The 24,968-nt window shown below is 43.8% G+C and overlaps 1 protein-coding gene across 1 annotated transcript in view; it reads right to left on the bottom strand.

Annotated features, from left to right (window-relative positions):
* Positions 1-24,968, bottom strand: part of LOC146811781 (serine/threonine-protein kinase NLK2-like) — a 312,019-nt gene that overhangs the window by 80,385 nt on the left and 206,666 nt on the right. Inside the window, exon 9 of the mRNA XM_085618770.1 lies at positions 18,206-18,404. Within this exon, the coding sequence (XP_085474896.1) occupies positions 18,206-18,404 (199 nt within the window). The remainder of the gene's footprint in view (positions 1-18,205; positions 18,405-24,968) is intronic.

The following is a 24,968-nucleotide window of genomic DNA, read 5'->3' on the forward strand; positions in this document are numbered from 1 at the left end:
AGCCAGTGCTATGTTAAAAGACACTTAGAATACAGTGAAAACACCTACATACACTAGGTAACATTATGCGTTGGGGTCCCCCTGTGATTAGCCTTACCTCCTCTATAAGCCCCTAGTATATAATAGGGCATGGGGATTAAAACTACCTCTTAAAACAGGCCACAGGGCGTTTTTGCACACGTTAACTCAGGCCCCGTCCCCTCCTTTCACCATTGTGTAAACACGCCCTGTGTCCGTTTTTAGTTGGGAGATTAAGTTCATTTGAGTCCTGAGGGTCCCTAGGGTCCAACTAGCCCACTAGGTACCTCCAGTAAGTGCCACAGAGCTGCGTTGCAGAGAGGTGTAAAAAGTGGCACGGCCTGGACCACCTCTCTGCAATGCAGCTCAGTGGCGCTTACTGGAAGCACTTGGTGGGCTAGTTAGCCCCCAGGGGCCCTCAGTATTGAAGGGAAATTATATCCCCAATTTAAAACGTGCCATGGTGCGTGTTTGCACACGTCACCTCAGGCCCCGTCCCCTCCCTTCACCACTGTGTAAACGCGCCCTGTGGCTGTTCTAAGTTGAGAGATTAAGTCCCCTTGAATCCTAAGGGTCCCTAGGGTCACACTAGACCACTAGGTACCTCCAGTAAGCGCCACAGAGCTGCGTTGCAGAGAGGTGTAAAAAGGGGCTTGGCCTCAGAACACCTGTCTGCAGCGCAGCTCCCTGGCGCATACTGGAGATGCCTGTTGGGGGCGCGTTTGCAGAGTGCTGCATGGAGGGGGCATGGCCTCCGGCACGATGCCAGTCTTTTATTTATTTTATTTTTTTAAGAAGGGGGGCTGTGTGGTTCCCCTTCTTATTCTAATTTATTGGCCCTGATGACCCCATCCCCCAGGGCCTGTCTCCTAATTATATTTTTTTGACCCCAATCCCCAGGGCCGGCCACTGTTTTTTATTATTTTTAAAAAATATATATTTATAGACACACCTAGGACATGCTGGACAAACCGTACGTACCTATCACCATGACGATTTGCGTGATATTCATTAAAAGGCGACTATGCATGCAATTAATCCACGTGGAATGTATTTACACCACTAGTGAAGCTCTGACATGTCTGATGCTCTACCGTGCCTAATCCCGGTAGACACCCTTGTCGTTTATTTATACAAACATGGGTAGCTATTGACGGGCACATTTAATACACATGCACACCAAGCCATTCAAAGGGGATTCGACAAAAATTCGACCAAAACTATGCAAGAAACCCCCCTCACAGTTAATAAAACACACATCCACTGCCGGATGTGTAATACTTTTTATTTTACTCTCTGGAAAGGGGACGAACATCACTTGCGAGTCACAGCGCGCTCCTGACAGAGCCCAATGCTGTGTTACACCCACCATTGCCTGCCGAGTGCCACACACCTCTGTATTGTATTCCACTAGCTAGTGCATATGCTATGACACTCTCTAGCCCATGTGCACTGTAACACCACCCCGTGAAAATGTCATGCCACACTTGTCTTCGCACGGGTTATATTGCCCCATCTAACGTGCCTTCCTCGATGCCTATGTTATAACGCACAGTGCTATGCCATACATATTACAATTTGGGATCCATATCTTTGTCACAGTGCATATGCAACGTTACACTCCCCAGCACATATTTTATATTACAACTTTAGAGACTAGTTAGGTTACACAACACTGCCCTGTGCATATTACACTCCAAGGCGCATATCGCATAGCACACGCTAGTGCCTGTGCTATCTCGCGCTCTCCAATGAATCTGTCATTGCGCACAATGTATTGCATATTATATTTCACGCCTGGTTCATCTTATATCACACTTTTTGGTGCATAGTTTATACCATACACTATATCTAGTTTTCATTTTCAATCGTGCTCTCAGGACTATGTTCTATATAACACTGTGTTCACCTACCCTTTTCACGGGCATTACATTTTGCGATAGGGGGTGGAGGGTCAGGGGGTGTTTTTGCCAAGTGAGCCCGGAGTCACAGTCACTAACGTCTTCTTCTTCCTGAATAAAAGTGAGATTATGCTGCATACTTGTTCATATTTTAAGTAGTTTGCACAGACAAAATGTTTTAAAAACAATAAAGTTTCTAATACCCGCCTTCTCTGAACAGTTAGCTTGCTGCCCCATCCCCCTCCTCCCTATCCTCTGTTGTGTGAATCCATGGACTAGCCTCCTCCCTCCTGCCATGCATGGTCTGATGTGCTGCCACTGCCCTCAATTTAGTATGATGTACCAGTCCACTCCTCCTGCCCTCCATTGCCCAATTCTATGCCCCATCATTGACCTCCTGCTTAAACTCTGTGCTTAGCTTGCTGCCCCTATTCTCCTTCCCCCTGCCCTCCGATGTCTTTGTGCATGCCCCTGCTCCATCCTTTTTGCCCACCATGTCCCATGGACCTGCCACTCCTATCTAATCTGAGTGTTCTGTTGAGCTGCCACTCCCCTCCCACCTGCCTAGCATTGTCAGATGACTGTAACCTGTCCCTGCCACCTCCACCCTGCCTGTCCACATGCCATGCCTCTATCCTCTTCCTCCTGTCCTACATGGTCCATTGTACTGCCACACCCTTCTGCCCTCCCTGGTCTGTTGTGCTGCAACTGCTCCTCCTGCCTGCCCCGTGTGGTCTGTTGTGAGGCCCCTTCCCCTGAACTTTCTTGTCTGTGCACAGGTCCTGACCCTCCCTTCTATCCTCCATCGTCCTTTGTGCATGCCCCTGCACCCTCCTTCTTGCCCATCATAGCCATTGTGCTGCCACTAACCCTCCCACTTGCCATGCATGGTCTTCTGTGCTGCCATGGCCCCTCCCACCTTCCCTGTGTGGTCAGTTAGCTGCCCCTGACCCCCTCCCACCTTCCCTCCATGGTCTGTGTGTATGCCATCACAGTCTCACTGTTGCTCTTCATGTTGTGTCTTGCTTCTAGTGCCCATCCTGCCTGACCTCCATGGCCATCTTGCTGCTCCTGCCCTGCCCCCTTGCCCCCATCCCTCTGTTTACATGTGCAGACCCCTACTCCCTCCCTCCTGGCTTGTCTGTTCCATTGTAATGCCCCTGATCCGTCCCTCCTGCCCTTTATGGTCTGTTATGCTGCAGCCTTCTCTCCTGTCTGTCCATTATGGTCAGCTAGCTACCATTGCCTCTTGCCCCTCTGTTCTCTGTTGTCCATGTGCATGGTCCTGTCCCCTCCCTCTTGCTTTCTATGGATTGTTGTGCTGCACTCCCGTCCTGCATGCCCTGTGTGGTGTATTGTGCTGCTGCAAACCCTGATGCCTGCCCTGCAGGGTCAGTTTGGTGCACCTCTCCATGTCTCTCCTGTCCTCTGTTATCCAAGTCCATGTCCCTATCCCATTTCCTTCCATGATCCAATGTACCATACTTGCGAACATTTTGAACTTGGTAAGAGGGAGATTTTGAAAAAAAACTGGGGTATTGATTTTCCCCTTTGAGTTACATTGAAAAAGAGGATATTGTAGACAGGAGACAGATCAAATAAAGCCCATTTGAGCTTAAAAACATTGGACGTTTCCTGGCTGAATCGGGTCTGTTGGCATGTATGGTTGTACTACCATTGCCTCTTCCTTCTGCCCACAATGGTCTATTACATTGCCACAGCCTTGAAGGAGGGTAGATTTTGTATCACAGGGGGCCCCTGGCCCGTTCTGTCCACACCTGAAGTATGAGACCCTTGTCCTTGCCCTGCCAGCCGCATTTGTAGGCCGTATTAAATTGACCAGCGGGTCCTGTGTTGCTATATAATTATCCTGAGACATCCTTACCACTCAGCCAGCATAAAACCCCTGTGTAGGCCCTTCTGTTCAATATGTAGGCCTCTTTGTTAAATTGACCATAGCTCTGCAATTTTAGTTTATAGCAGTCTGAAGGCAGGTCTGCGAGGCCTTCTGCTCCAAACTAGTAGCCCCCACCCTACCCGAGTGCTCCGTGCTCGGTATCAAAGTTCAACATCCCCCTGAAGCTGTCGACATACAGTAGGCTGCATCCTGGACTGGTACTTGCTTCCTGGGCAGGTTTCCCGCTTTTAAGGAAGTGGCAACCGCAGAGCGTCAAGTTAGGAGAACTGAGGAGATTTTATACATGAATATATTGAATTCCTGTACAATACCCATTATTTTCTGCTTGCTCTATGGAACTTACGATAAGCGATTGGCCTGAGAGACTGACCTTTTCACCCAGTCCATTGTCAGCATTCAGTGGGTAAATGACGAAATGTCTGGTAAAATCTGCAGACGAAGCTTTTGGGTAGCATACGTAGGTAGATGTAGCGTGCAAAGGAGCCCACAAAATGATATAAAAAGGGAGCACCCACAGATATCGACGGACAACCTCGCCGTCTGTATGTAGGTTAACAGGCTGTGCAGGTTTTCCCCAAGAACTGGGAGCTCTTGTCTTCCTTTGCTTAAAATGTCTTGCTCGGCTTTGCTTGAAGTATCTTATTCTATTTTACCTATATGAAATGTCATGTTATGTTTAACCATTGTTCTCTTTACTTTTGCATTTAAAACATGTTGTATTGTAATTGCAGGAATGCTTGCTCTAAGAGTAAATGTGAGTGTCCCTAGGTAACATTTTCCTTGGTGTAACTTGTTTCTCATGATGCATTTATAGATGTGTTTTCTCTCTCTCTCTGTCAGTCCATTAATTGAGATACAGAGAATATCATGACAGCTGTATGATTATCTGGATTCTGTAATTTGTACTTTAGGTCTCTATTCTGCGGTTTCTTTGAAGTTGCATCTTCTCATTAAACTGCCATTGTATTCTGCCTCCAATTCCATGTCTCATATGTCTGTTTTCTTCATTTTTGGAGCAAGCGTTCCTAGGCACCCCGGCTCAAATTAAGGTGCCCCTTTTGTCCCTGACTCACTCTCCTGCTCAGTTCTGTGGTGGCTCCCGGGGCTCTGGGGACCGCCCCTAGCTTCCTTGACCCGTAATAGATCTTCTCTCCAACAGCCTCTCTTGCAAGTCCTGTATTGTTGGTTTGTTGCCCCTGCCCCCCTTTCCACTGCCCTCCATAGTCTGTTGTGCTTCCACGGCCCTTCCTGCCTGCTCAGTGTGGTTAAATTGTTGCCTTTGCACCCTCCTACCTGCCTTCAATTTTCAGAGTCCGTGCCCCTGGCCTCTGCCTCTCAACAGTATCCTAATGAACAACTAGATTGCTAACATTCTATATTTATTACAAAAGTGTGGAGCGCCTGACATCATCTTGATGTAATCAAAACTGTAATACCTAGAGCATTCCTTTAGAAATTACATATATGAGAGGGTCTTATTGGCATCAAAATTATGGTTAGTGCTCTAAAAGACTAAAATAAGGACATATTTTCTGAGTTTTCAAATAGCGACAAAGCACTTTTAAATTATTTGTTATCTTTATGTTTTTTTATCTAGTTGACAACTTGATTAAATGTTGCACTTAGGGGAGAGGATGTGGTGTTACTTCCAGAACTGCAGACTTTGCAACTGGGGAACCAGGTTGAAGTTTCTGCTTCAGCTCGACATTCTGTGATTCTGGTCAAATCACTTAGTCTCCCCATGTCTACAACCAAAATGAATTTGTTCTTGTGTGATGTAACCAATGCTCATGTAAAGCACTCCAATACCTGACAAGTCTGCACTATATAACACTGCAAAAACACAAAATAATAAGTGTTTTGCACACTTCTGTCATTGGGCTATATTTGGGCTATATCTGGGTGATTTTGGGCTACATTTGGGCTCTTTTGTCTCCGGTGGCCATCTTGGGAGATTTATTTGTTATGAAGTTTCCTAATTTCCTCATGTACTGCAGTCTCCTCAGTCGGAAATGCTTTCAGTTTTTTACTTTGATTCCATCATGAAGGTATTCAGATATGTCACACATTTGCCATGAATTCTGAATGTTAGCACTCTAGTTGCTCATTAGATCACTGTAGTAAAACTACTGCTCACCATGGAAGTCTGCTCCTGGTATTAAAAGTGCATGTTTCAGTCTGCATGTCAGAATTTTTTAATGAAATAGAAGAGGATTTGAGAAGTCACTCAAAATGTGCCCTCATTTTCTTTCTTCAGCATTAATCATAATTTCTATGGCAAAATGAACCCCCTCATTGTGTTCCTTTTTAAATTAAATGTTTTAAGTGTTACCAGTTTATTCCAATCAAGATGGATTCAGGTGTGCCATACTTTTGTCATAATGAAGACAGTAAGTGCTCTAGTTGTTTTTAAGAACATTCTTGGACATTCTGTCATTGGGCTATACTTGGGCTACATCTGGGTGATATTTGGGCTACATTTGGGCTCTTTTGTCTCTGGTGGCCATCTTGGGAGACTTATTTGTTATGAAGTTTCCTAATTTCCTCATTTACTGCAGTCTCCTCAGTAGGAAATACTTTCAGTTTTTTACTTTGATTCCATCAAGAAGGCATTCAAATGTGTCACACATTTGCCATAAAATCAGAATGTTAGCACTCTTTTTGCTCATTAGATCACTGTAGTAAAGCTACTGCTCACCAGGGAAAACTGCTGCTGGTATTGAAAGTGCATGTTTCAGTCTGCATGCCAGGATTTGAGAAGTCACTCAAAATGTGCCCTAATTTTTCTTTATGCAGCACTAATCATACTTTTTATGGAAAAATGAACCACCTCATTTTGTTCCTTTTTAAATTAAATGTTTTAAGAGTTACCACTTTAATCCAAGCAAGATGGCTTCAGGTGTGCCATACATTTATCATAAGTAGGACGGTTAGCGCTCTAGTAGTTCTTTGGAACACTCTGGAAAGCTGCAGTAGAACACAAAGGAATCAACTGACAGTCTCTGCCCTTGTTGGATGTACATGTTTTACTGAGAATGTCAGACTTCATTCTCCCATGACTGAGAAAGATAATGTGAATTTACAGAAAATAAGCTCTCAGTTTAGCTTATAGATCACCTTCCAAACCTCTGTGGTAAAAGCATGAGAAAATATTTTTCTCTCAATCATGATATCCCAGCAGAAGGCTTTTTCACATGGTGAAATCACCTTAGAACATACCACAATTCCTAAAATGAGTATGGTACCATCAACAAATGATTTATAATGTAACTAAAGTCTTAAAATCTTCTATTAACTGCAATGCTTTTTAATGAGGTGCTATCATGTATATTGGTCCCAAGATGGCTGCCAACACTTCTTGGATGAAGTGCTGACAGCCAATCAGATCTCAGGATGAGATGTGTGGTTAGGCTCCGCCCACATATATATATTGATTTAAATGCTATTTTCTCAGGAACTACTGAACAGATTTACACCAGATCTACAAAAGGCACTTCCTTGACCTGAGGACTACCTCTCTGCCAAATTTCAAGTAACTCTGTTCAGCCGTTCGGGCTGTAGCTGTGTCTAAAGGTCCTATGGAAAAATGCATGGGAAAAACGTGTTTTGGGACCCCCCTTTTTTCTCAGCCCCCGCTTGACGAATCCCCCTGAGACTTTCAGGGTAGGAGCGGAGCGTAGCGCCCCACCTATTTTGAAAATTTCGCGAGGATTCATCGACCGGCGCCAAAGTTATTCCAAATAGAATGTTGCGGATTTCCTATGGAAACAGGGTCCTAACTATAACTATCTACTGGCGACCGCCAGTAGATAATATATATATATATATATATATATATATATATATATATATATATATATATATATATATATATATATATATATACACACACATACATACATATACATATATACACATATACACATACATACATATACATATATATACATACATACATATACATATATATACATACATATATATACATACATACATATATATACATACATACATATATATACATACATACATATACATATACATACATATATACATACATACATATACATATACATACATATATATATATATACATACATACATATACATATACATACATATATATATACATACATACATATACATATACATATATATATATATATATATATATATATATACACACACACACATACACACACACACAATCCTTTCAATGAGAAAAGAGGGCGGCACACCAGTATCATACACAGAAGGTTTTAATGTGCAAGAAAATAGCGACGCGTTTCAGCCTGCCGACCTTCGCAAAGTTTAAAGGCCGATGCTCTGAGTGCCATATGACAATGTGGAGGCTTTCCATTACAAAATAATGCATGAATTGGTACGAATGAAAACCAATGATAAATACTGCATCAAAGACAGCTTAACTAATGACCAAAGGAAAGCCCATGACAGCTTACTGATGGATCCTAAGATAGTGATAAAACCCTCTGACAAAGGGGGGGGAATGTCGTAGTGATGGATACGATATTCTACAAATCAGAGGCAATGAGGCAATGAAATGACTCCACTTGCTGAGGAAATTTCCTGGGGTGTCTATGAAAATACAATCAAAAGATAACATGAGATGTTACAGAATTGGTGGCAAGGCTGGTCTTATCGAGGATGATTAACTAAAATTGCTGAGGAATGATCACCCTCACATTCAAAGTCTGTACCTCTTACCAAAGGTGCATAAGCATGCTACCAATTGTTTCATCAAACGATGGACTTTTGGAAAATACATCCATCTTCCTAGATCATTTTCTGGCCCCATTTGTTAAAGATCTATTGTAAGGACAGTTCTGACTTCTTGAGGAGAATCCACGATATAAAATGGGAGAAAGGTTTTCTACTTATCTCCCTAGATGCGTGCTCCCTCTACACGTGTATCAACCAGGAGAAAGGGGTGGAAGCTTGCCTGTATTATCTTTAACGCAGGACTATTGATTTATATGAACATACTGTGATGCTGAAACTAATGATGTTGCACTGTCTTAATAAAAACATTTTCCTTTTTGACAAGAGACTAGATCACCAAAAGTCCGGTACTGCTATGGGAACCTGCTTCGCCTGCAGTCTGGCGAACTTGTTTCTAGGCTGGTGGGAGGAGCAGGTGGTATGGACTGACATCAATGAGGTTTTCACTAATCATGTGCCATTATGGCTATGTTATATTGATGATCTTTTTATCATCTGGGATGGTGGGAAAGAGTTAGCCCGGAGATTTATTGAATGTTTATCATGCAATAAATTAAATCTGTAGTTCACTTACATAATTAGCGAAACTGAAAGTGATTTTCTTCATGTATACATAACTGTTCAGGGCAATAGATTGGTTACCAACCTTTTCAGAAAGGAAACTGCAGGCAACAGTACTGTGCATGCTCGCAGTTACCATCCAACATCCCTGTTAAACAGCATACCATATGGGGAATTACTGCCGGCACACAGAAATTGTAGCACAGATGAGAATTTTGGCAAAGAAAAAGAGAATATGATACGCAGATTCAAAGCCAGAGGTTATTCTGATAAGGTCTTAACACAGGCTGCATCCAAACTAAAAGGTGTTAAACAGGGAGATGTGCTATTCAAATCAGATATTACAGTTGATAAGCAAAGCACCCGAAGAATGATTACCACCTATAATGCGAAATCCTGTAAATTGAAATTTATCATGAGAAAGCATTGGGGTCTCATACAATCTGATCCTATATTTGGGCGTGTAGTTGGTCATTCACCTACTGTGACCTACAAAAGATCACCCTCTATTAGGGATAAATTGGTCAAAAGCTATTACCAAACTGAATCACCACCTACCTGGCTTGAAAGCAGGAAGGGATTCTTCAAGTGCAATGCTTGTAAGGCTTGCACTAATAGTCAGAATTCTAAAACCTTCAAAACGGCAAAGAAAGAACTATATCCAAATTCATTACTTGTTCGACTGATTTGGTCATCAATTCCCTTGAATGCCCGTGTGTACTCCGCTACATAGGCAGCACCAAGCTGCCTGTGAAAAAGCGGGTCCTGGAGCATTTAAGGGCTATAACGAATCTGGATTTTAAATATCCAGTCACCAGACACTTCTATAATGCCCACGACAGTAACAGCCAACTCCTCAGTTATATGGGACTTGATCGAGTTCTGAAGAATATCAGAGGAGGTGACCGAGTGAAACGGTATATTATCGATCCTAATACCAGGATACCATTTGGACTAAATAGGGAAGAAGAATTGGCCACACATATAGGGGTATAAGCCTTATAGTCTATGGATTCTTTAGATTGCCAGTTCTTATCCAACGTCTCCCTAGTGCTCTGATATATATACATTTCTTTCATTGGTTTAAGGGATTTTGTTGGTATTCTTTAACATTTTAGGTGGGGTGCACGGTATACACTTTCCAGTCAAGTTTGATTATGGACCAATTGGTTGAGAGTTGGGCATTTGTCCCTATATGAACAGTTCTATTCCTCAATATGGGTTTTAGGCTCATTTTGATCGAATGTTCCATTGATCCACGGTGCAGGAGGGGGCTGACTGGCACTCCCTGCGTACTAATTATACGCAGGGAGTTTAATTTTAGATTTGGCACTATGTACACTCTATATATTTTTCATATATTATTGTTTATTTATCACCTTATGGTCAGTATGAAATGTGCATTTCTTATCCGGTCATGCTCGCAGTTACGTTATGCACGCAATTGAATTACCATGCTTGATTTTGTGACCTCTTCTATTTAGATGGAATAATATGAATTGCCAAGTTATTCGATACAGCCATTAGGTTTTTATGTCTAAACAACTTTGACAGGTAAAGTTGCTTTCCAGTAGAGACAATTTATCCACTTGGTCTGATTTGCCCACTGCCACTTTCTGGGGGTACATTACCCATTGATTGAGCAAATATCGAATGTGCTTAGCATGTTGACAAACTGAGCGAGTTGCTAAGAAATTTCATATACATCGTTGCGGTCATGTGACATCCCGATCCTTTAACGTTTTATAATCATGTTAATTTTATGCGCATTTGCAATTAATTTGAATAACAATGATAAAGTATATATTTGATGAATGTTATATTATCAATGTGACGCCGTTGTTTATTGTAAATGAAATAACATGTTTATTTTGGATTAGGATGTCTTTCATGTCTAATATGACGCACGGTGTACTTTAACGGCATTCTGAGCATCGACCTTTGAACTTGACGAAGGCCGGCAGGCTGAAACACGTCGTCGTATTCTTGCACATTAAATCCTTCTGTGTATGATACTGGTGTGCCGCCCTCTCTTCTCATTGAAAGGATTGTTCTTGTTTATCGTGGATCTTTGCCACCAAGCTAGGCACCAGCAGTCAAACAGGAGTACGGCGTTGGGCAGAAACTCTTTGGACCACACACACCTACACACCTACACCCCCCCCCCCCCCCAATAACAGAGGATCGAGCGTCCTTATGGAGTCTTTAGAAGACTCCCAGGAGTATATGAAGGAGGAGGTTACATACCTCTTCATTGATGACCAGTTTTGCAAAGTAATGGATGTCTCCATTCATAAGGCTGTCTCCCAAATATTTGCGTCCCTGTACAGAAACATTTTTCAATTACAAGCGTGATGTCAAAAACTCCTTGGGCAGAGGGAAGACACTTCTGGGCCACAGGCCCCACCCCCAACCTACATGGCAGCAAGCAGCATCCAACCCAGATGGCATGCGCACAGATGATCCTGGGGTCGATCTCAATTCATTTGTACGCTTTAAAAAGGCCTTTATGGATGCCCAACATCTTCACCCTGATTCTCACGTCCCTGGTACCTTGGGGAGGGGGGAAACCTCAGTTGTCTCCTCCCACCACGGATCTTTAGGGTTGGAGACGGCACTCCCAACAACTCTGATGGGGACACTAGCAGGCCATTACCCCCGGCAAACAATCCCTTCCCGTCTACTGACCCCAAGGTAGACTCTGTGCCCCAGCCTTCTGATTTGGACATGTTGGATCGGGACACCCACATTCAGCGGAATGGTGTCTAGAGCCCAAGGTGGCCTCCTAAAAGGCCACCTTGGGCTCCTTAGAGGAAGAGGTGTGGCGCCGCGGCCAGGGCGACTGACGGCGGAATCTTGGGATCACGGTTCGATCCCCGGAGGCAGATTAGCCCAGCACCATGTGACTCTGGGCAATAGCTTGCTTAATCTTCCCGAGGGCCCCCAGCGCCTAGAGACCCTTACAGGTGATTGTTCGCGCTTTACAAATGTGGATTATTATTTATTATTATAAATATCGGTCAGATTAAAGGAAACCAAGACAAAGAGGTGAGAAGCTGCCTTTTTAATGAATGCCCTAGACAATCTTTGGATGGCAAAGTGGCCCTCACACCTTAAATAGACAGCAAGATGGATACTTTCCATGCAAAGTTTGTCCATGACTCCAAGAAGGACATAGATCGGTCCTGGACAAATTTCTAGAAGTGGCAGGTCCTGTAGCCAAGAACATGGACACGGCAGGATGCTAAAGCATCTGGATCTCTAGTCTCCCCATAGGCGTTATCCAGCTGGGCCCACAGTGCAATCATTTTCCTCGGGAAATCCAACTGTGCGATCGACGGAGCGGCGCAGATCCCTCTTGATTAAAATCGATCCGAAGCTAGGGGAGCTGCCTACCTCTGAAGTGGGCCCTTTTGCCCAAGGCAACCTCTTTGGGGACCCATTTATTTGGGAATTGGGCAAGTTTATTAATACTTTCAATTCTTTAGACAAGACTCAAACACTGATAAAATGCATATTTATCTCCCCTTGTTTTGCCAGACAAGATAGGGGGCCATCGACCAGCCATTCTTTTCATAAAGCCTACGCCAGAGTGGTGGACTCCCGCTGCGGACACTGGCATGACTCTTCAAAATTTGGAAACTTCTAACCTACGAGGACCTACCCCCGTCGCCGCGGCACCAAAGGTGGTTCCAGAGGCAACGGCGCCTCTGGTAATTCCTAAGGTGAGAGTGCAGAGCTCAGAGAGGTTAAAGCTTGGGGGCTGGTTAGTAAATTTTGTCCCAGACTGGGCAGATGCGTGTGTCCTCCAAACCGTAAAAGGTTTTCAAATAGACTTCTATGGTGTTCCCTTTCAACCACACAAGCCAAAACCCCCTGTTTTTTTCAGAGGAACAGTCAGACTTGGTGGAGCAGGAAATCTTGCAGCTCTTAGAAAAGGGCGAGATTGTCCCAACTATCCTGCACCCCAAGGGTTTTCTCAGCAACCTTTTCCTGGTGGAAAAGGTAACCGGAGGTCAGCGTCCGGTTATCAATCTAATAAGAATTCAACGAGTGGCTCCTTAACTGCCATTTCAAGATGGAGGGGATCTTCTCAGGAACCTACTGCAAGTGGCCGAGTGGATGGTCCACCTAGATCTGAAGGACGCCTATCTGGAGATATCCATCATTCCACCTCAGAGGATTTTTTTTTACAATTTCAATATAGGTCACAGGAATTCAAATTGCCTCCCTTACTTTCGGTCTATTGTTGGCTCCATGCTGTTTCACCAAGGTATTGAGAATAGCAATCAAGCACTTGAGCTCGAGGTGCGTGATTGATCGTTTACCTCGACAATATCCTGATTGCAGGAAGCTGGCTCTATATATGGTATGCCACTAGGAGGTTATACGGTGCACAGAGTCCAGAGGTTTCCCTAAAGTGTACAGGGCAGCAGAGGTAAGTAGAGATGTTGAGGGTCATAGGGGCACAGTCGATATAGCTCACCAAGGCGTAGGATCGTCGGATGCAGGGGTGCCTTTAGACGGAGTCTTCTTACCGGAGCCGGTCGCGATCACGAGGTGCCTCTGGATTCAGGCTTCAAGCATGGTCAAGGAGTCCAGGAGGGGTCAACAAACTCTAGACTTGAGGCCAGGATCACTGGCGAACCTGTTCTGGGGCGGTAGTCCACCTGGACAGAGCCACAGGCATCGGTTGCAGAGGAGGTAGGACTTGCGGATCCACGGGGCACCGGAGTCCTTTGTGTTGGGTTCTTGGGGACAGAACCGCTGCCCTCTGGAGTTCTGGTCTTTTTCAAAGTTCAGGCAGTCTTCCTTGAGTTTCTGTAAATCGCTGGCTGCAGGACTAGTGTCTTCTCGCAGGGTCTTGGAAGCTGGAGACAGGTTGCATGGGCTTCATCATCATCTTCTTGGGTCGCAGGTAATTAGTTTCAAGGTCTGAGGGAGCCTCCTAAATACTAGATTTAGGGGGCGTTTTGAGGGAGTAACAAGTATGGCCAATGGGCTCCTCACCTGTGGTGACTACACCCTCTATTATGCCACCCTCCTGTGGGAGGGGGCATAGTCCTAGAACTGATTGGAGGAGTCCCAGCATCCTCAAGTTTGAGGGGATTGAAAAGTTTGCTTAACTTTGCCTCCTCAACCTGAGGGGTGAAGATGACAAAGGTGGGCACACCTCCTAGTCTTTCTAAGGTTTCCCGCTGGTTTTCCTGTCCAAAGTGGGGGTGTAAACCGGGGGCAGCCATCTGCTGCATCTTGGCAGACCTCTGAAGCTTCCCCTTTGAGCACTGTGCCCATCCTAGGGGAAGAGATGTGACCCTTCTGCTTAAGATGTGCATTGGTGTCTGGTCCCAAAGAGCAGGGGCTCTCCACCCAGGGATCCAGAAACTGGTCTGTGTGTGGCAGGCTGTCTAAAGCAAGTCAAGGACCACACCAGGGTCAGTAGGTCTTCAGGGGGCACCTCTGGGTATCTGGTTCAATAAATTGCATACTGGCATCAGTGTGGGTTAATTGAAAGGAGAAATGTGGTACCAAACACTCCTGGGTTCAGTAAAGCCATCATGGTGCTGTTGAACTCGAGTTGTCAAGTTCCCAGCCCATGTACTCTCTATAGCTTCCCTGGTAGGTATCCAGTACTCTAAAGCTGCGTCAAAACCCAGGCACACAGTTGGGGGTACTGCAACAGAACCCCATTTCTCACACTGATCCTGAACCAATGACCTGTATGCCTGATCAGACATTTGCAGATGACTATCGACCTACTGCAATCTCAAGGAATTGTGATCAAGGAGAAATCCTCACTCTACCCATCCCAATCTCTGCAGTTCCTAGGTTTTCTAATGGACTCCATCAATGCTACCCCCAGCCTACCATCCCGAAAACTGACCAAGAGGACACATGAGCTCCGGAGAACACTATCTAAACCACAGATTTCGATACATCAGCATGAATTGTGGAGCTTCTTTCCTCCTCCATTCAGGCCATCTTTCCAGGCCCCCTCCAATATCAGGCACTTCGACACCCGAAGATTTCCCATCTTCAAAGGGGTCTTACATATTCCCAATTGGTTGCCGTCTCAGTGGAGGCGAAGGAGGAGCTGCAATGGTGGGTTGCCTATATGGAAGCCTCGAATGGCCGGGCGATTTACAGCTCCCAACCCGATCAGGTGACAGAATCGTATGCCGGCGGCTCGGGTTGGGGGGCTCGCTGCAGAAAATTTGTCACAGACAGCAAATGGACTGCTGCAGAAAAAACCCTCCATATAAACCGCCTGGAAATAATGGCAGGTTCTTTTGCGATCAAATGTTGGACCAAGGGAAAGGCTCAGTGTTCGGTCCTTCACAAAATGGACAATGTGGCGGCAGAGCGCTATGTCGATCACCTGGGGGGATCAAGGTCAAATACTTTCTGATCTCTGTGTTGGCATAGCACCTCCAGGGGAGGTGTAACCAGGTAGTGGATTGACAGTCCCCAAATTTGAAGGATGTCAGCCTGTGGAGGCTACACCCGAGGGCGTTTAAGCAGCTTTAGAACAGGTAGTGCCCCTTCTACATACATCTGTTTGCCTCTCTGCCGGACTTCCAGCTGGACAGATATTGCAGTTGGTGACCGGACCCCAATGCAGTGTCAACAGACATTTCTACAGGATTGGGGCACGGAGATGGGGTATGCATTTCCATCCTTTGCGATGATCATGAGGTTATCCACTCAAGTCTGAAGTCAAAAGGCGGATCTGATGGTGATCACCCCGGTCTGGAGATTTCAAATCTGGTTTCCAGCTCTGCTGGAACCTTCTTGGGATTTTCCGATCTTTCAATCCCTCGCTGAAGCCTGGGCGGACAACACAAATAAAAGATACCGTTCTGCCTGGTCTAGATGGTTGGGTGTATGTCTCTAGAGACGAGTGGATCCCTTGGAGGGAGACTCTGTCCATGTCGTGAACTTCCTGGCGGCTTCCTTTAAAAGGTTTTATTTTAAACCAGTCCTGAATCTGGCTGCACTAGGGGTGCAAAAGCTTTAAACTAGACAAATCCTCGCCTCCGGGCCCTGACATAGAATTAAAAATTCCCTAGCTATTGTAACGGAAAGTTTCAATTCTATTTAGGACGCGGAGGCGAGGATTAGCCCACCCAAACCTCTAATGCGGTTAGGAGGCTCACTCCACAGAGAATGAAACTTTCTACACGCTTGGGTAATTGAACTGTATGTAATTCTTGCATATGTTGACTCGTTATGACTTGTCTTATGAGATACGTTTCAGTATATATTTCCATTATGTTGCTTAAAAGATTGTATCCGGACCATCGGTCACCAGACATTTTACACTATCCTTTCTTTCGGAAGGGCAGGAATCCAATAAGCAGGAGTGACTTTCGAAGAAGACGCTCTGTTTGTAGGAAGAAAGAGGAGAGATAGAGAGCCTCCAGGATTGTTATAAGAACGTGCAGTGCCCTGATTGGATTAAATATTTATTTTTCCCAAGGACTCATTGCCTACGTGTCCTTAACATAATTGAAACTTTCCGTTACGATAGCTAGGAACTTTTTCATTATAACATGCAATGTATGAGGCAGTAGAATGTATTTTTCTTGTCAATTTTCCTGTAGTGTGGTAATTAATTTGACCTTTGCACAGTTGAAAGTGTCTAAATATGCCTTTATTAGTACAGTGGCTCCTAACGTGGTATTGGGGCACATTTATTTTCACTGTTATGACATATAGACACTTTTTAATATTCTGGGGTAATGCATGTGGTTGGGGGATTCTGTGCTCAGAACTATGAATGACAATCACCACAAAATAGCAGAATGAGAGTGGGAAGACACGAGAGGCAATCAAATAAAAACATACAAACAAGACCGCATTAAACTAGCACTGTCAATATGTCTGGCTTATAAGTGAAGGTGCCTTTTCAGTCACTGATGTTTTAGGCACTCAGTAAGGTGCCATACAAGACTGTCCATCTTTGAACTCACGCATCCATTCATCAACCCACATATAAATTCTAGTATTCTTCCACTTACATAACTACAATTGAACACACAAACTCAACAACAAATGGAAGATAAGGTAAAACAAAAGTAGAGAAATGAAAGCTTGTTGGCAAGAATATGATTGCTAACAAATCAAATTAAACATATCAGGAGGTGGCAGTCTTGTTTTCAAGTTCATTAATGGCCTGTAAAGCCTTCTAAAGAGATTCTAACAATTACTGCACTGTAAATCTACAAACCTGAAGGATTCTCAAATCCATACCCAAATCCTTGCCTGCTAAAGTAATCGGTGAGACTACATGTAACAACATATGTCTGCAGGTTTTAACATGAGGCAAAAACAACCCCTACATTAAAGATCTGTTGACTTAATATAATAAAACCTACAGGCGTTTACTGTAAATTTGCATATTAAACAGATCAGACCTATGGAATCAGTCTTACAGCCTTTATTATTGACTTGACACCATAACTCTGTGTATTGAGCATAAGCTTTCCAACAAGGGAACCATCAAGAATGCAGTAATAAACATACATTCAACCTTGCTATATGCAAATATTCTCCAAATTAAATCCCTGGATATGTACACTGGGTCTTTCCCCAATCAGAATAATTGCTTAATATCTCCTTTAAGGCAAGAATAAACACTCGTCTGAGCTGAATAATAAACTCACCATAACCATTGCAGAGATTTGAGCCTTTTGCTGCAAAGAAAGTCCTTGTTTACATCAGGTTCAAAGATGACACTTTGCAAGTCTTATTCTCCAGCCAAAGCTCACACTGACATATAGGAGCCAGTGCAACAGACCTCCAAGTGGTATTCTCACTTCATCCAGCAGGGCCACTGCTGCTCTCCAGCTGAAATTTATGGGTGGGGTAGCCTAATAATTTTTCAGTTGCAGTTCTCATTGAGTGCAATGTGCCCTTCCCCTAGCTGAAGGTAATTTGCCAAGAAGCTTAGATGCCAACAGCCCCAGAAGCACAGCTAAACCTTAAACAGTGGAGAGAACACATTCACTGAGCAGAAAGTCACCTTTCCGACCCAACAGTGCACTCAAGACTGTCAATTACTGACCTTTCACCTGCCAGACTGAGGTGAGGTTCTTCTCATACGAGTCATCAAACTTGGGGCTGGCACTGGGCTCAAAATCGCTAGTGTAGACGCGTCCAGTGGCAATGGAGAAGCAGCAGTTGCACATGCAAGTATGGTAGCGCAGGCGTCCCTCATCCAGATATGGATGCGCCAGGGCATCTTTGGCCGAGATCCGCTTCAGCTGCAAGGTAAAAGACAGAAACTAAAATGCGTTAGTGCAGGGATCACAAGCCCTCTTTCTCCTAGAAAGACAGAAAATTCAGATGGGCATACAAAACAGATGCTGAAGATTACCAAGGTCTGCAGACCAAGAATTGGAAAAGGTCAGAAATTGCAGAGATTTCTCAGAGGATATAATCAGGAGCAATGAATGCACGAAAATGTGCACAGAGGAGCCTTGCTGCTCCATCCCGAGCTTCCAACTTTTTAAAAATGAATCACTGAATCGTTTTAAAGAGTGTTTCTGTATTTATGAATTCAGATGACTGTGCTGATGCCAGGGAAATTATGCATCTCTTCTATACATCACTGAGGTGTTAACTAATTTCTTAAGAGTCCATGCTGAATAAAAAGACTGCTCTCAGATCTTGCAAGCAGAGGCAGATCTACAAATTCAGAAAACATTCCTGTTGCTTAAGAAACTATTTTAACAATCCTTATAAAATACACATTTGTACAAATGGCAGGGATATTGAAACATTACTTACCTGCAACTTTCGGTTAGCAGGTTGGAATGTTGTAGTTCACATGCTGCGGACTTTCCTGCTACCTAGTGCTGGGCGCTAACCACTACAAGTTGTTTTTCTTCAGTGCTATCTTTTGTTTCCTTGTGTGTGAAGTAGGACTTGAGATCCCGTCCCTGAAACATGCAATGTGCTGGGGAAAGTAGATTTCACCATATATTATGCATACCAATGTCCAGCAACTATGAAGCATGTTTGTGTTGGGTACGAAAGGAAGAGACAGTAGCATGATCTGTACCATTCTTGCGGAGGTGGGTGGCTCACATGTGAATCTACAATACTACAAGGTGCAAACCAAGTGTGGTAGCAGGTAAGTAGGAAAATGCTATTTACCCTGTAGGCATTTGTTCATGGCATGTAGTGCTATAGATTCACATGCTGTGCATACTTCCGCCATCTAGTGCTGGGCTTGGACATCACAACTGTTTTCTTTGAAAGAAATCTTCAAGTGTGGGGACCTATTGACTCCACCTATTAGCTGTAATGTGCATGGGCATCAGCTACATTGTTAGATTAATTTTCCCGAACAATGGGCGAGATTGGAGATGGAGCATAGAGAATCATTAAGTATGATCATGTGTAGCAAAGTATTAAAGATCACAAAAAGGAAAAAATATCTGCAACAACGACTGGTGATCGGGAAGGAGGGCGGGCCCGTGTAAACCTACAGCACTACATGCCAAAAACAGAAAGTAACATTTTCCGTTCGTGGTATTTGTGGCTGTAGATACACATGCTGTGCATAGACTGAAAAGTGGTCCTTTTAAAAGAGATGGCTTAGCCTGGGGATGTTGCATAAGACTGGAAAGTGTATAAAGGACAGCCTGGCACACATTAACTTGCTCTATGACCAGGACATCCACACCGTAGTGTTTGGTAAAGATATGAGGGGTGGACCAAGTAGCTTTTCAGATGTCAGTGTTATGTTACCCAAGAAAGCCACACATACCCCTTTTATTCTAGCGGAATGAGGTCTGGTGGCCCGGGAAGGCTTCTTCCAGCTTTAGCGGTGCAAGTATGCATGCATTTGAACAGTCAAAGTGCCTACACCTACATTTGAAATGGCACGCCCTTTGTGCGACTTGGAATGGGACTAACAGCTGTTGTGTCTTACTGGAGGGTTATTTTTTGTCAATATAGTACATTACCTTTCTCTTGACATCTAAAGTATGTAGAGCGTATTCCACTACAGTCTCTAGGCATGGAAAAAAGACTGGGCGCTCGATGGTCTGATTAAGATGAAAACAGGAATCTACCTTCGGGAGGAATTTGGGATTAGTTTTGAGAAACACTCTACCATGATGGACTTGAAATAAAGGCTCTTCCAAAGTAAGAGAATGTATCTCACTGACTCGTCTGAAGTAAGTGATGGTTATAAGGAAAGTCACCTTCCAGGAAAAGTACTGCAGTGGGCAAGAGTGTAGTGGTTCAAAAGGAGGGCTCATGAGTCCTATATTAAGATTCCACACCAGAGGAGTAGGCGCCCAGGGTGGGATAATCGGTTTGAGACCTTCCATGAAATTCTTAATGACTGGTATTTTGAACAATAAAATATGTTGTCTATTCAGTAAGCAGGCGGCTATGGCAGCCATCAAATGAAGTGTAGGCGAGGCCTGGCCTTTGTAGGTGAAGGGGGTAACAAACAATGCCCTGTACAGCTGCTGTGAGAGGATTGTTTAGGAGACAGTAGTGTAAGAACCCATTCAATTTTGCTGCGTAGCAGGCTCTGGTAGTGGGCCTCCTTGAGAAAAGACATACATTCTTTCGGTAGGTTGAGGTAACCAAACTCTAATATCTCAGGAGCCAAATAGCAAGGTTGACCTGGTGAAGGCTAGGGTGTCAGAGTGTGCCGTGGTGTTGTGTGAGAGGTTCGGTCTGTTGGGGAGCTTCTCGTGGGGAACTAGAGTTTGAGTAAGGTGGTGTACCATGGTTGAAATGCCCAGGTTGGTGATAATAAGATGGGAGTGAAGGATGTTTACCTCTGCCTCCGAACCACAAACGGTAGGAGTGGGGGGGGGGGAAGACAGAAAAACGTAAGCAAATATTCCTGATCAATTCCTCCATAGTGCATTGCCCATGAACTGTGGGTGTGGTAGCCTGGAGCAAATGTTTGGGCATTTTCCACTGTCGAAAGAGGAGAACAAGTCCACTCCAAGAAAATGCACTTGTTAAAGATGAACATGGGATTTCTTTGCATTAACTGTGAAGCTTAGGTTGGGCAATAGCCCAACTGGCTGAATAATGTGGTTGTGACATATATGGCTAGAATTCCCCTTCACAAGCAATTTAACGAGGTATGAAGATGCATAAATCCCTTGTTGGTGCAGATGTGCCCCCATCAATGCAGGACGTTAAAAACAATTTTAGGTGCCTACTCCATGCAAAAGGTAGAACTTTGACCCACAAACCTGAAGTACTGACCGTGAACTGGATGCACCTGAATGTGGAAGTACACATCAGTAAGATCCAACAAACCATGAAGTTTCAATCCTACAGAAAAGGAATGACTTCTTCGAATAGGTCATTTCAAAGTGGAAAATTCCAACGGTGCCCGTTTGGATGCTGTGTGCGCTGCTAGTTAGTCAGGTATGATAGGACACCAAATGCAGAGCAGGTACCTAGGGTTGGGGATTAAGGAGGAATCAGCCTTGTATTTTTTCCCACCTGAAAAGTGATACCTTTTGACTTAACACAGTACTTGTAAGTTCAAAGAGCTAGAACTTATGGAAGTCTCTAGATTTGGAAGGTACCTTTTGGATGTTCCATGTATGAAACACTCTTGACCAGGAAAATTCTCTCTTTATCCTTCATCTGCATGATGAAGCCATACTGTACATGTGCCCCTTGTATGACAGTACGGTATGCTGATTTGTCATCCTAAGGAGACTCCTAAACCTTGTGTAATCTTGCTCAGCCTAATGTGGTTGTACTGTCTCTTGTTCTTACTTGAACTAGTGTCCAGTGGTTGCTGGTGGCGATGTGGATGGTGCTCTGAAAATGCATGTTTAAAAGGTCGGCTTTTGCTTATTTCCATCTCAAGGAGGTTGGTTTTTAGCTGGGGCTAAATTAGTAAATCATTCATAAGTTTGATAGGAATTGGGTTTTATCTAACATCAGTGTGTGAGCTTTCATCAGCTCAGACAGTGTCTTTGAAGGCAACCTTGTGTTTTGGAAGCCAAGAACAATCTATCAATTTCAGGGCTGAAGCATTTTTAATGTTAATTTGACAAGGCAGGTTACTCAGTTTTTGCATCAAAGCCAGTAGCAGGGGCTGGGATATCTATTTTGGATTGTACGAAGAATCATACTTCAGAGAGTAGTTCTCATTTCAAAGTTGGTTTGAGTTCACTGCTTGAAGATGGTTTTCACTGTTTGAGAACAGTACAAGTTTCAGTTTTAATCCTCCAATATGTGGTTGACCTCCATTTTGCTGTTAAACCTCATTTTACCCCTTACCTGCTTTTTGAAGCGGAATCACTTTTGGGCATCAGTTCAGGACCAAGGAGTGAGGGGATGCCCTTAGCGTGTGTGTTGTGATTGATGATTGAGCCCTGGGAATTGGGTCTTGCTCGAGACACAACTCGGCCAAGAGTGCGTTTTTAGGGGTCCACTGATCCCCAGAGCTGGACTGAGATGAAGACACGACCCACTCCTCATCTTGGTAAACTAATGAAGAACGTTGATCTTGTCACACAACCTCCTTTTATTTGTCTTCTAATTCTTCTACGAACACCCTTGAGTAAGCACCGGATGAGGCACTGTATTCCATTTAGGCATTATTTTCCCATTGTAAGTAAGTGGGTTTCTGTTGCAGTAACCCCCCTACACACTTGTTGCCATGTTTCTGATGAACTTTGGCAGTGTGTGCCATGGGTCCCTGCCAATCAGGAATCTAGGGCCTGTGTTCTTTCCCTAACCTGTAACAATGTTTCCACAATTGGTACAACTCTGGCCTACCTGTAAGCCCCTTGTAAGGGGTACCTATGTTACCAAGGACATGGTAGCCAGGGAAAGGCCTCTGAGGGCGGCATCAAGTATTATGCCACCCTCAGAGACGTCTCACCACAAACAAGCACCACTGCCATTGCAGCCTGCGTGTTGTGGTGCAGCTAAAAGTGAAGAGTCGACATGGCACTCACCCTGTGTGCCATGCCTGCCCAGCACGAGGCCTAGGTAAGTCACCCTTAAGGCAGGGTGCCCTATACCTCATACCTATCTGCACGAGCAGACAATTCCCTGTAATACCGAGGGCCATTTTTAGATATTTTAAGTGCCCAGTAAAGCCATCCTGAGTATATGGTCTGGAAACTGGTCATTACGAGTTTCCAAGCACCATAATGGCTTTACTGAATCCTGCGAAAACGTACACAAACATGCTATGGACAAATCAAAGTACATGACATTAAATAAAGATCCTACAATTGTTGACATCTTAAGGAAGATGTTGGACAAGGCATTGGCTATGTACTGGATCAACACCAGAGCTCGGGCATTCTTAAGCACACTGCACCCAAGACAACCGCATTTATACATGGTTTTCAAAATCCACAAAAACAGTGTGGATCCTAGACCAATTGTTTCCAGCTGCTGCTCGTTGTTTGAACCACTGGGAAAGCATGTTGATCACTTCTTACAATCCAAAGTAAAGTCAAGACGGTCATATGTGCAAGACCACAGATTGTTTACTATGATTGGACAATTTAACCACAGAAGATATTGACAAATGGTGATTATGCACTATCGATTTTAACTCTTTGTATACATACATTCCACTACAAGGAGGATTGGAAGCCATAGAATGGGCATTGCTAAATCAACCAAATATGAGACCCAATAAAGTGTTTGTTTTAAAAATTCTACAATTCTGCTTGCAACACAGTTATTTCAAATGGGAAGAGGATTTCTTTCTGTAAATCAGTGGCACATCGATGGGTTTTGGGGGCACCTCTGTATGCTAACATTTTCATGGCCAAGTTTGAGCAGGATTACATTTTTTCAGACCCAGAGTGAAGTGAAGATTTGGTCTTCTACTGCAGAGTCATTGACGAAATCTTTTTGATTTGGCGAAACACTGAAGCTAAGCTTGTTAAATACGTCATGGCTATGAACATCAGGGTTCAATTCACTCATACTATCAGTGATAGGAATTTAGCGATTTTGGATGTATGGGCGGAAAAAACCAACAGGTTCAAAAACCAGTGTGTACAAGAAACCCACGGATCAGTATAATTCTTTACATTTAAGGAGTTTTCATCTGCCTAACTGACTGAAAATCTCCCATATTCTCAAATGAGTCAAAAGAATTTCTTCAAACACAAATGTGCGAGTTTGCTTTATCAGACATATGACAAAGATACTTAAACCATGGTTACCCAGATCAAATGGTATCTGAGTTTAAATTCTCCACTAAGTCTAGAACTATAAAGAAACTGATACATAAGCAGTGGGAATTACTGCAGACGAGCCAGTTTTCAAAGGTGTATTTAAAACACAGATCCCTTTTTGCTCACACCAGAACGAGAAACATTAAAGAACGGTTGTCATAAAAAAACAGTTTACAGAGTCTAACAGAAAGTATCAGAAAATGCCATAATTGCATCCACTGAAATAATGTGATCACAGGCAAAAGCATTGCTCACCCCAGGTCAGGGAGACAGTGAAGTTGAAACACTCAGCAAACTGCAATACGGCCAATGTCATACTGCATAAATTGCCCATGTGGAATGCTATATATCGGCAAGACAGAAAATACAAAAAATAAGGATCACGGAACATAAAAGCGTGATCTGAAGTAAAGACACAAACTCGTATATGGTGATACATTGGCTGGAGAAAGGACACAATATCGCTCAGGTGAGATTTTTGGTATTAGAGACAATAGAGCTAGGCGTGGATCATGCAAACATGCTGCCACAGAGAGAAATTTACATCATGAGTCCGTAACGTTTCAATGATAAGATGTACAAGAGTTGTTCGTTATAAGTACACATGCAGTAACCAGT

The sequence above is a fragment of the Triturus cristatus genome, chromosome 7 (assembly GCF_964204655.1).
Source record: "Triturus cristatus chromosome 7, aTriCri1.1, whole genome shotgun sequence".
NCBI classification, from domain to species: domain Eukaryota; kingdom Metazoa; phylum Chordata; class Amphibia; order Caudata; family Salamandridae; genus Triturus; species Triturus cristatus.